At 50.6% G+C, this 11,270-nt stretch overlaps 4 protein-coding genes and 1 non-coding gene across 5 annotated transcripts; 3 read left to right on the plus strand and 2 right to left on the minus strand.

Moving 5' to 3' along the window:
- Window positions 1-3,889: 3,889 nt before the first annotated feature.
- Window positions 3,890-5,422, plus strand: BBK36DRAFT_1122214 (Metallo-dependent hydrolase; the record flags this gene model as incomplete). Its single annotated transcript, XM_024890923.1, has 1 exon — window positions 3,890-5,422. One exon carries the CDS (start codon window positions 3,890-3,892, stop codon window positions 5,420-5,422), a length of 1,533 nt encoding a protein of 510 aa, XP_024748330.1.
- A 253-nt stretch (window positions 5,423-5,675) lies between these two features.
- BBK36DRAFT_5470 (Zn-dependent exopeptidase) lies at window positions 5,676-7,008 on the minus strand (the record flags this gene model as incomplete). Its single annotated transcript, XM_024898236.1, has 5 exons — window positions 5,676-5,759; window positions 5,810-5,874; window positions 5,934-6,359; window positions 6,412-6,584; window positions 6,647-7,008. 5 exons carry the CDS (start codon window positions 7,006-7,008, stop codon window positions 5,676-5,678), a joined length of 1,110 nt encoding a protein of 369 aa, XP_024748331.1.
- Window positions 7,009-8,202: 1,194 nt separating this feature from the next.
- Window positions 8,203-8,284, plus strand: BBK36DRAFT_t110. Its single transcript has one exon. It is a non-coding gene; the product is annotated as a tRNA-His (tRNA).
- A 746-nt stretch (window positions 8,285-9,030) lies between these two features.
- Window positions 9,031-9,351, plus strand: BBK36DRAFT_1169796 (hypothetical protein; the record flags this gene model as incomplete). Its single annotated transcript, XM_024895364.1, has 1 exon — window positions 9,031-9,351. One exon carries the CDS (start codon window positions 9,031-9,033, stop codon window positions 9,349-9,351), a length of 321 nt encoding a protein of 106 aa, XP_024748332.1.
- Window positions 9,352-9,535: 184 nt separating this feature from the next.
- BBK36DRAFT_1122160 (NAD(P)-binding protein) lies at window positions 9,536-10,701 on the minus strand (the record flags this gene model as incomplete). Its single annotated transcript, XM_024890915.1, has 3 exons — window positions 9,536-10,447; window positions 10,508-10,527; window positions 10,578-10,701. The coding sequence occupies 3 exons, from the start codon at window positions 10,699-10,701 to the stop codon at window positions 9,536-9,538; spliced, it is 1,056 nt and encodes a 351-aa protein (XP_024748333.1).
- Between the last annotated feature and the right edge of the window lie 569 nt (window positions 10,702-11,270).

Here is an 11,270-nt window from a genome sequence, read left to right on the forward strand (position 1 = left end):
ATTCCTTCCAGATTCCAGACTTTCCACATACAAGCTTTTACACGACAGCTGCATACCAGGATCAACCGGCTCGTCCCTCGCCCGGCTTGCCATGAGCTTCCACGGCCATTAGCTGATAGGCTGGTAATGATGACTAGTCCCTGACCCATGCAAGCAATGTTTGTAATGGCAGCGTCAGCTCCGCCGCTGTGTCTTGATTGGCTCCAGATGGGATGCCGTGCAGCTTGACTAGATAAAGTTGCTCAGGTTCCACCAATGACACAGTCGCATCTGCACTTATGCCATGTTGACAACTGGCTGACATTGATGAAGCCAAGCCGCGATGGATTTAGAGGCAGATCCGACGACACATTGTTCGCTTATGTCACCCTCTTGAGAGCCAACGATGTCATTGCCATTTACTGTCACTGGCCACACTTCCACTGCCGCATGTTTCGTGCCAGCTGAATGGAATGCCCTGCCCTTCGTGGGATCAACGCTACGAAAAAGTCCAGGGATGGAATATCTCAGCTGAGAAGAAATCCCCCCAATCGCCATTGCATTACGACATGATGTTGTCTGATACATGAATGCACTCATGTGACTATTGGAGAAGGTTTTCACAAAGTATAAAGAAGCAGAAGCACACATTTCTATAGCCTCTTCTTTTGTCGATATCCCTCTTCAGAACGGAGTATCTGTCTCTTCACTCGCCTGATGCTGCTGGCTGGCCTCTTCGCCATTATTGCGCCTCAGCGACAGTTGCTCTATTGACCCATGGCTGGCAAAAGTTCTACACAGATCAACCATGCTACTCCATACTGACTATACGCCCTGTTTCTTACAGATTACAGACATGGCAAGCCCTTGGTCTTTCGGCACCCAATCTTGGCATTGTAGCTTGTTGTTCCGGTGAAGGGTTCGTGGGTTGTCGAGACAGGCAATCTGCCGACAAAGAGCAGTCGGAGCTCGATAACTGCCGTTGTGGCTTTCAGGACCGGGATTGGAAAGAGTGAGAAGGCTGCGTGACAACGGAACCTCCTTGTCGACAACTATCTCGTTCATTGTAATCATTGAACAGGGAGGTAAGAGAAAGTGAAGGAACTATCATCATATTCTATTCAAGTCTTAATGGACAAAGAGTGCACTTGCCTCAAAGGTATTGTTAACCGTTTAGCCATTGTTTGATATACAGAGAACTTACTACACTTGGCATGATGACTCTCACCAGGACTATCGGTAACACAACAATGCCTGGGATGGTCTTTCCGCTGTTGCATCAGCCATTAGTCACTCACCAGCATCACAAGCATTGGCCAATGATATGTCGACGGGCTAAAAATCCTGCAACTGCCGTCTATGCAATTGAGTCTCGTGAGTGGAGTTGTGCATATGTATGTGGAATCTGATGTCGATTTTCACTTGAAAGACGGCTGAATTGCCAACGGTCAATACAGAGTTTGCCAGCAACGTGACAAGCCTACTAAATTCGCCATGGGCACGTCAAGCAATCCATGTCATTCCCTGCGCTGGCGGTTCATTACTCAAAATGGAGGGGCGACAGGTGAGAGGAATTGAATTTGCTCACAACTACCTTATATAAAGGAGGGCCGCACCTCTGGGCAAGGAAAAATAAAAACAAGCCTTTCTCAGCCTACATCAATCAGCTCTGCTTCTTCCAGTGCCCAATTCTGCACCTATCATTCTCCATCATTCATGAAGTGCATAGCCTGATACCCACCTCCGTCCAGCCTCCTTTCAGCGCCTTCTGTGCCGTCGTGCCCAATGGCCATCAAAACCTTCGTTGAATTTCGTTGCTTCAGATCGCTCCGCCAGGCTTCTCTGTAGATTGTGCATTGGCCTGTATACATGCACGCTTCGGATTGCTGCAAGGCGGACGATATAGTATTCACTGTGCTAGGGTACCTTATTGACTGACTACTAGTAGCTCATCCAATACTAGACCAACTCATTTGTACTGGTCTGTACTTCGTGCGAATACCAGACTTCGAATTTGCTTTCACATTCTACAGCAATTCTGTTGTTACTCCGAATTACGGAGTATGGTGCTTGGCGGCCTCGGCTAGCCCTCCACCGCTCGGGCGGATGCCGCCCGAGCATCTTCAATCCTTGTCGACGGCAGAAAGGAACTTGCGAGCATCACGATCAACGGAGTTGTCACCAACGGCGCGTTGGATCACTCCAAGGCCATGCGCTGAAAAGGAAACGGCAACCAACAATGTTACGCATATCTCTCCACATGCATCCAGAATCGCGGACTTGTTTCTCAAAAAGGGTTGTGCTCAGCTGCCCGTGGTTGCCCCTGAGTTAGCTCCCGAGCATCCCTGGCGGGATACCAGAGGTAACCGAATCTCGTATACATGCCCGGCGATGCAACTGCACACATGCGTGTTCGACCAACAGCATGATGGGAAACCACTGCTCCATTGTGACAATTGACATCTGATTCTCATGGGTAGAATCAACGTGTCGCGCAGTGTCCAAGAAAACAAAGAATTGGGGTAACGATGTGACATAAGTATCACATGTTGGCAAATCCTTGGCCAAAGGTTCATGCCAAACGAAGCTCTCGAAATGCGATAGAGATATAAATAAAAGGAAGCAGAAGATGGTAAGCCCCGAGTCTCCCGGAAACAAGACCGTGCGAGACAGCCGCGGCCGAACTCCGATCGACCTCAACTCACATCTGCGTCACAACGAACGCTTCCCACATGGATACCACCTTGGCTGCCCGCCGATGGCGCTGGCCCCCAGCTGTGCAACCGATAAGTGGCGGTGAAAATCAGGTAAAATAGATGAGAAAAACCGGGCGCCACCGCCCGGGTCGCCATGGTTGCTACTCGGTGTGGTGCGAGCGTCGTGACATTGAGCATACTAGTAATACCTAGTATTTGAGACTCTGCCCTTAGACGCTCAGCCCTATAACTTCGGACGAAGTCAGCGAGGTGCGCTTCACGAACTATGGCCTTGACTGGGTTGATCGGACTTGCAGAAGCAACAGCAAACGCTCACGCAAGAGTTTTCGCGCCATCTTTGCTCTGCCCAGACCAGAAGGCTAGACTATATCAGGGCCAGTTCGTGGGGCAACGCAACGCCGGAAAATGCTGGTGACGATCGGGCCCCGGGGGGTTGGTCGCTTCGGCCGGGGGTTGGAGGAAATTGGCAGAAAACCCCGTCCTCGCCCGGCACTTGACGAAAGGTCTGCAACCCCTTGCCAACCAACGCCTATTCGACTTGACGGTTGGTGTGTCAAGGGCTCCAGCTGATCCACTGGCGCAATGACAGGCTTCACCAATTCCTATGCCAATGAAATGTCACGCTTTTTACACTCTTCTCCTCGTCTAAGCACTTTTGGCCCGCACTTTGCGAGCAGTGGATGGTTCCACGCGTCCATACGAATGATACGCCGGTCCGGTCTCCATCTTGTGTTCAGGCTTTAATGCTGCCTGTAGCCAGTAAGGCAGAGCCGGTTGCATTTGCGGGTATTGCGGATTGCGAATTGCAGATTGCGGGTTTGGTAGCTCCGGGCTTCGAGTCTCCTTGGGCGATGAGGAGAAGGGGAAGCTTTCCAGATGCGACAATGGAAGACGGCAACAAGCCTGGATGGACGTCGGAATGGAGATATTTCCGCTTTCCTCCAGGTGCACATGACGATGCCAAGGTCTGTTAACTGGGGCCGCGGGGGACTCTCGCGAGAAAGGCTCAAGAGCGGACGGCGTTGGGATCAGCTATATAAGTCAACGAGAGTGAAGCCCCGAGGAGGGAAAAGAGAAGATCTTCCAGGCAACAATTCCACAAGGAATTGACAATCTATCGCCCATCAACAGCCGGGAAACCCCAACACTTCATATCTCTGCTTTGGAAAGAACGCCGCCAAACTTCAGCCCCGATGCGTCACTCCCCTCTCCTCTTGGGAGCCCTGGGCCTCTCAGATGTCTTCGTCAGCGCAGCCTCGACGCTTCTCTCCGGCGGCACCATCATTGCTTGGGACGACGAGGCGAATTATCTTGAGGTCATACGAGATGGTTCCCTCTTAATCACCAATGATCGGATTGTCTCTGTCAACAAGGACCCCCGACCGTCCCAGCTGCCCAATGGAACCGAAGTCGTCGATGTCTCTGGCCAGATCGTGACCCCTGGATTCATCGACACCCATCGCCATGGATGGCAGACGGTCTACAAGACTATCGCCTCGAACACGTCACTAGCCGAGTACTTCAATCGCTATGGCGAGTTTTTCGCAGCTGACAAGTTCACGGCCGAGGACGTCTACATCAGCCAGCTTGCCGGTCTTTACGAGGCCATGAATGGCGGAGTGACGACTCTTCTCGACCACGCTTCACACACCTGGTCTAATGACACCTCTTACGCAGGCTTGAACGCCTCCGTTGACAGTGGAGCCAGGGTCTTTTGGTCGTTTGCCTTCCACAACATCACATCTCTGAACTACACGATTTCCGAGCAATTTCCCCTATTTCGAGAAATGGCCGGGAACAAAGAGAAGCTTTTGCGAGATTCCCCCACTGAGCTGGGTATCGCCTATGACTCCTGGGGGCCAAACACAGACGCTGGTGAGGCTCAGGCGATTGCAGATCTCGTCAAGGAGTATAATGTTTCCGTCATGACGACGCACGCTCTGGCCGGCCCTTGGGGCATCAGCAATCTTCCTACCGACGTCCAGCCGTACGGAATCCTCAACGGAACCACCCCCATTGTCTTCTCTCACGCCAGCTTCATCAGCGCCGATGACGTTTCGCTCCTCCGCTCTACTAACCAGTACGTCTCCATCACAGCCGAATCGGAGATGCAGTACGGACACGGTCACCCTCACTCCTACGATTATCAGGACCAGACTGCTCTCGGCATCGACACTCACTTCACTTACTCGGCCGACATCCTCACCCAGGCTCGCTTGTGGCTGCAGTCCGTCAGACTCCACTACTACGAGCAGGTCTTGGACAACTGGAAGGTCCCGACCTACTCTCCCATGACTGTCAACCAGGCATTCATTCTGGCCACTCGATCTGGAGGCCTGGCTCTGCGCCGCAACGATCTCGGTGTTATCAAGGCCGGCGCTAAAGCCGATGTCGTCGTTTGGGATGCCGAGAACTCCCCCTCTATGCTCGGATGGCAGGACCCCGTTGCCGCTGTCATCATGCACGCCAGCGTCGGTGATGTGCTGCACGTCTTGGTCGACGGAAAGTTCGTCAAGAAAGATGGCAAGCTTGTCAGTGACGAGTACCCCAGCATCCGCAAGAACTTCTTGAAGGCGGCCAAGAGGATTCAGGATATCTGGAGGTCGCTCCCTTATCCCACTTACGACGCTCCTTATCCCAGTAGTGGCTACAGCTACGGAACACCCGAAACAGTTGATGTACAGAGAGGAAATGACACCGGATATGGCACGTTGTTCTTGATCTAAGTCCCGGACACCGGCTATTTGGAGAGTGGCAGGTCATGGCTGTTCAAAGGGAGGACGAGGATAGTGCCGTATGGGAGGCATCCTGCATGTCGATTGGTGGCATATCTCTGTCACCGTACACTAAAGGTTTTATGACTGCAATGTTTAATAGATAATTGTATCCTTATTTGAAGCTCATATGCGCTTCCGCTTTCATTGTCTCTTGTGTGTCACGTTGTTTACTTCGGGCTGAGGCCCTAGCCACGCAAAGCTTTCAGAGATACGAGGCTTCGACAATGAATCCCACGGTGAATTTGGCATGACGGAGGACTGCTGGCCACTGAATCTTCTCGAGCGACTACATGCATGTCAGCTGGAAGCCCATGAAATTTGGACAGCTCAACTTACGTCTGCAGCGCTATGGATGCTGGGATTGGACCTCTCGAAAGTATCTTCGTTGACAAAAGCAGACGCTAATAGTATTGTATTAGTTATTGCGCGTATAATTGATCGAAAGCCCGGGTAGACTTACGAAAGCCATTTGATCGAGCGCTTGCGTGGTCGGAGCAGCCGTAGCCACATCGAGTGGTAAGAGGCGCGGCACCCGTATACTGAGTAGCAATGACTCTGACATATTGGGTCAGAGCCGCATCGACGTTGTCGGTATAGACGGCCAACTGGTTGCTTGGCGAGAAGCCAGTCATGTCCTGATTAAGCATAGCAAGCACAGTCTTCTGAGTGGACTTGTAGTTGGCAAAGATTGCCTGGGAACCGAGAAGTCCTCCCTCCTCGCCGGCATACCAATGAAACTCAATAGTGTTCTTGGGGGTAAAGTCTGACTGGGCAATAACGCGGAGGGCCTCCAATATGGTGACAGTCCCAGAGCCGTTGTCGTCTGCGCCTGGACTGCGGGCTGTCGTTGAGCCGGCGGTTGAGTCCAAGTGAGCACCGACGATGACTTCACGTGTGTTAGCAACTCATTTTCTCATGTATAGTGATGGCGAGCCTACTAAGATCAGAAGTTCGTCCGGGCAGCCGAGCAATGATCGAAGGCTGATTCCATGTATGAGTGAATCTCTGCACAGTGATTTCAGGCCTCGCGGCAGCAATGCTGGAGACTTGGTCGAACAGCCAAGCCGAGGCCTGCGTGCCAGTAGTCGAGCGGTAATGGCGCGTGGTAAACCTGATCCGCCGTGAGGAACTTGCACTATCGACAAGAGGGAGAGAGCGTCTGCAATCACTTACCCAGTGAATGTCGTCAGCCAAGATTGCGGACCGGCTGTAGATACATTTGCGATGAGTGCATTTGCTTCGGCTACATGTGCGACACTGGTTGGGTATACAACCGCACGAGCGGCGAGAGATGTATCAGAAGGTGACTTAGATAGAATGGATAGGACTTCTTCGTCTTTGATATCAGTGATATCAATGAAACCAATGTTCTTGGAGGTGAATTTGTCGAATTTCTCTTGCTCAGTCACCCACTGTCCAGCGTCATGTTCCGACGTCTTGACGAGGCGAAGCTCCGAGCCGCTGCCAGTGAGAGGTGCAGAAAAAGCGAGCTGGAAAGCCGCTGCGAGCAGAGCAACGGCAGTTTTAGTCACCATTATGGATGTCCGGTAGAGCTAGTATTGTGGATGAAGTAGAGAAGCCTGAAGGAGTGTCTGGCCCGGTAGACCAGGAGTTCTCGAGCATTTTATCCTTGGGTGTCAGTGACAGACAAACGAACCTTAACTTCGCGCCACATACCAGCCGAATGATCCCATGCTACCTTAAACGATACGAAAGGCCAGTAATAGCACGGCATGACGATACACAAGCCCAAGTGAGCTTCCTGATTCGGTAACTACAGTCCGCAGCGACAAACGACCCCGAAAGTCATTCCCAGAAAAGCTAGGTGGCATTCGGACCAACTTTATAGGCCTTGCTAAGCGGAGAATAAAGATATAAGCATATAACCTTAAATTATTGGTCAAGACTATCCGTCGCCAACCGTCCGGAATCACCTCCCTTGAACCATAAGCCCCTATTGCCTGTCCTTGGCATCGGGTCTCTTCTGAGGGGTTGAACCTGGAGTGGTAAATACACAAGAATAAGTGTAGCATTTGCGAAAGTTCCATGCTAAAGGAGCAGGTGAAGCGGGTTTGTCTCCGCGTCGGCAGTCAACGGAGGCAGCAGATGTACTATCGGATACATTTTGCACGGAAACGGTGTGGTTCACATTCGGAGGACAAAAGACGCAAACTCTTGCGCTTATCCCTGAGTCACTGCCAAAATACCATTACAATCTGTCACGCAATCTCTAACTGGTGATGAAGCTCAGGGTAGAGCCAGGTGCCGCACTACTATTGACCAATTAGCGGGTAAATTCGTGAGGGATTTATGAATTTTGAGTAAGAAAAGGACAAGACAAGATCGATAGAGAGACGGTGATGCTTCATATTCTGGACACTAATACTTGATGCAATCATGAAACGTTCTTGACGGATCACTTGTGAAGTGATGTCGGCGAAAGTCATAGTAGTTGTTCCCATTCACTGTAGATATGTCAGCGAATAAGTGTTCGGAAAGTCCAGCCTGGATTAATGCTAGGTCAAATGCCAAAGTAAGCGCTCTGGTTACTCTCTGAAATGTTACACATTCTTTATATAACAATCTGTTCTGGAATAATTCCACGATTGTCACATCCCACTTTCATCGTCTTTGCTTGTAACGGCTTGTGGCTAATATGTAGGCTGTAGTGGAGCCCTTAGTGTATAGGCTTATAGTATGAAATTAGAAGCCCTCAAACACCACAAGAAGCCGTAATAATATAGTGGTTAGTATATCAGTTTGTGGATAATTGAAGCACTGAAGACCGAGGTTCGATTCCTCGTTACGGCATTATACTTTTGCTTTTTACTCGACCATTTCCAACTCGTTTGGCCCGCCACCTGTGAAGCCCGACGATTCCAGTATTTTTGCCTGGCAAAGTAATTTTGACCCTGCTTCGGATTTTTTTTTTTCGTGGTGGGTTGCGACAAGGGTTTGTTAGGTGCGCAGAATCACTGTAGGCCGGGAATAGTGGCAGGAGATGAACTTCAGCGGGTTTGTACACAATGCCTCTGATATCCAACTGAGCACTTTTTGGGGTGCATAATTACAGCCCAGAAAAGGGTACGTAAGAAATGAATGATGTCTAGAAGTAATTCTTGCCGAATAGCAGCTGGGGCGTGTTTGCTGTTCCGTTGCAGGAAACGCAGCTCACTAACTATCGGCTTTTCTTTATGCCACCGCAAAGAACGTGCAAACCTACGGCTCTGGGAAGCAATTCAACCTGATTGGTTGTGGTAGCTTTACGGTGTGCCGAGGACCAGTGCGGATCCGCATCAGTCGGGATAACTTGAACTTGAATTTACCATCACAATTGCCGCAGAAGCTTGCGACAGTTATCTATAGTTATCTGTATCTATAGACATATTCGTCATCTCCCATTGTTCGTCTTCGAGATTTTTGCAGCTGCAACTATTGTCCGTTACGAAAATTCGATTCCAAAAGTACGAGCAAACACCATGGAAGCACCGTGAGTACAGCTACTCAGAGCTAATTCCCTCGGCAGGAATCCCGAACCAGCTTGTCCCTGATCCAAAATGGCGTCCGTCCTGACCGTCCTGTACAACCAGCCCAAAGAGGGCGAGTTCTTCGACATGGACTATTATGTCAACAAGCACATGCCCATTGCGAACGAGAAGTGGACGCCTCTCGGCCTCAAGAGCTGGCAGGTCATCAAGTACGGCCCCGACGCGCCCTTTTACGGGGGCGTCATCTTGAACTTCGAGAAGCCTGAGGCCGCGGCCAACGTTTTGACGGCAACCGAGTCACAGCCCGTCTTTGACGATGTTCCCAACTTCACCAACCTGAAGCCCATCCTGCTGCCCGCAAACGTCGAGGGCAGCTGGGAGCGCAAGTGAGAGGGGGAGGGGTCGCGGAAATATCGCGGGGTTGGACGACCGACCCCTAGGGCCTCATGACGCCATCTTATGCGAGCCATTTAGCCAGAAATTACTTGTACCTTAAGATTTTGACTTGAACAGAATGCGAAATTGTATTCTATAGTAGATATCGAGGAATTGTGCCGTATCTGCCTTCCTCCCTTCAAGAAATCTCAATGCAAACCTTCCCTTTGTGCTGTCCCGACCACTGATATTCACATGCTTCCTTGAGCTGATCGAGCCGGAAGACCCTGGAATCGATGACTGGTCTGAGCTTCTCGGGATTCGCCTCGACGGCGCGGCACAGATCTTCCAGCAAGGTTCTCGATCCTACGGCAATCGGCCGGACAATGCACCTGTTCGTGAAGGCATCCGAAAACCCGGGCTGGTCGCCCGTGGAACCACCCAGATAGCCAACAATGTCGATGACTCCGTCCACTTTGACGGCCTTGAGACTTTGTGCCATAGAAGCCGGGCCAGAAACTTCAACAACATGATCAACACCTTCGCCTCCGGTTACGGCTCTAGCCGTGGTGCCCCATTGGGCATCCTCCTTGTAGTTCATAACATAATCTGCTCCAAGGCTTTTCAGAAACTCAACTTTTTCGTTGGATCCTGTCGTTGCGATAACTCTCGCGCCGACTGCCTTTGCAAACTGTAGAGCAAAGACACTGACACCTCCGGTACCTTGCGTCAGCACCCATTTACCAGCAGTCACCCTATAGTCAGAAAGTCCAAAGAGCGCGCTCCATGCCGTTACCCCAGCGCAGGTCAAAGTTGAAGCCTCGAGAAAGCTCAGGCTTGGCGGGATCCGTACAAGTCCCTGCTCGTTAAAGGCACCATATGTGCGAAACGTGCCATCCAATGCTCCTCCAAGCGTGGAAAGGGACGTAGATGGCTGATAGCGCCCTCCGATAAAATCTTGGAAGAATGCCGTAACAACTCTGTCGCCTGGAGCGAAGCGACGCACATGCTTTCCCACCGCGACAACAGTTCCAGCTCCGTCAGAACCAGGAATGACGTTGGGTGCCACGGCATGGGCAGTTTTCCCCTGGGCTATCACAAGATCGCGATACTGGGGGTTGGCTCAGTCAGGGGTAATGCCACATGGCAGAGATATCTTGCATCAACCCACGTTGAGAGATGCAGCCTCTACTATAGGTTGCGTCAGCATATTGTGTTTCTGGATCTTCTGCATAACTTACACCTGACTAAAACATGGCTATCTCCTATTTCAGGAAGAGGCTGTTCTGAATATTGTAGAGAATCGAACCCTTCTCCCTTGATGACGTTCCATTGTTTGACAAATTTGGGGATAACATGCGACATATTACGATCTTGGCGGGAGACTGAAAGATAATGATGATGTTGATGATTATCGCACAGGTAAATGAGAGCACTTTGTAATATCTGAGCATTGGGAGCTATCTACGAAGCAAACTCTATTTATACAAAGCTCATCTGCTCGCAAGCTATACTCTATGAGCTATGTTACTAATAATTCTCCCAGAACCTCTCGTACGGACGAGACGAAGATGTAGACAAATAACACGGAAACGGGGTTCAATTTATAATGTTCGGTGAATAGAGAAACTATGGACTAGATTGGAGGTTGTCCGTTGCTGTTCCAGCGTTGTCACCGTCAGACAAATAGGAAATCCCTAGAGGAGAAGGTGGAGAACTCCCTCCTTTACCTTTCGGCGTTTGGTGGAAGGACTTAACGCCGAAGGGCTTCATAAAAGTGCCGCCTGATTGGTACGCTATAGGTTGGATTAATAAACAAATTCCTTGACTAAACCGAGGGCAATTATTGTCTTCACCATAAGCCCGTTCCGCTTACACGGAAATTCGGGTTTGCTAGAGGTTCACCTCCGTTCCTTTCAGCTTCCAAGCATCTG

This window comes from Trichoderma citrinoviride (genome assembly GCF_003025115.1).
Source record: "Trichoderma citrinoviride strain TUCIM 6016 unplaced genomic scaffold BBK36scaffold_9, whole genome shotgun sequence".
Taxonomy (NCBI): Eukaryota; Fungi; Ascomycota; class Sordariomycetes; order Hypocreales; family Hypocreaceae; genus Trichoderma; species Trichoderma citrinoviride.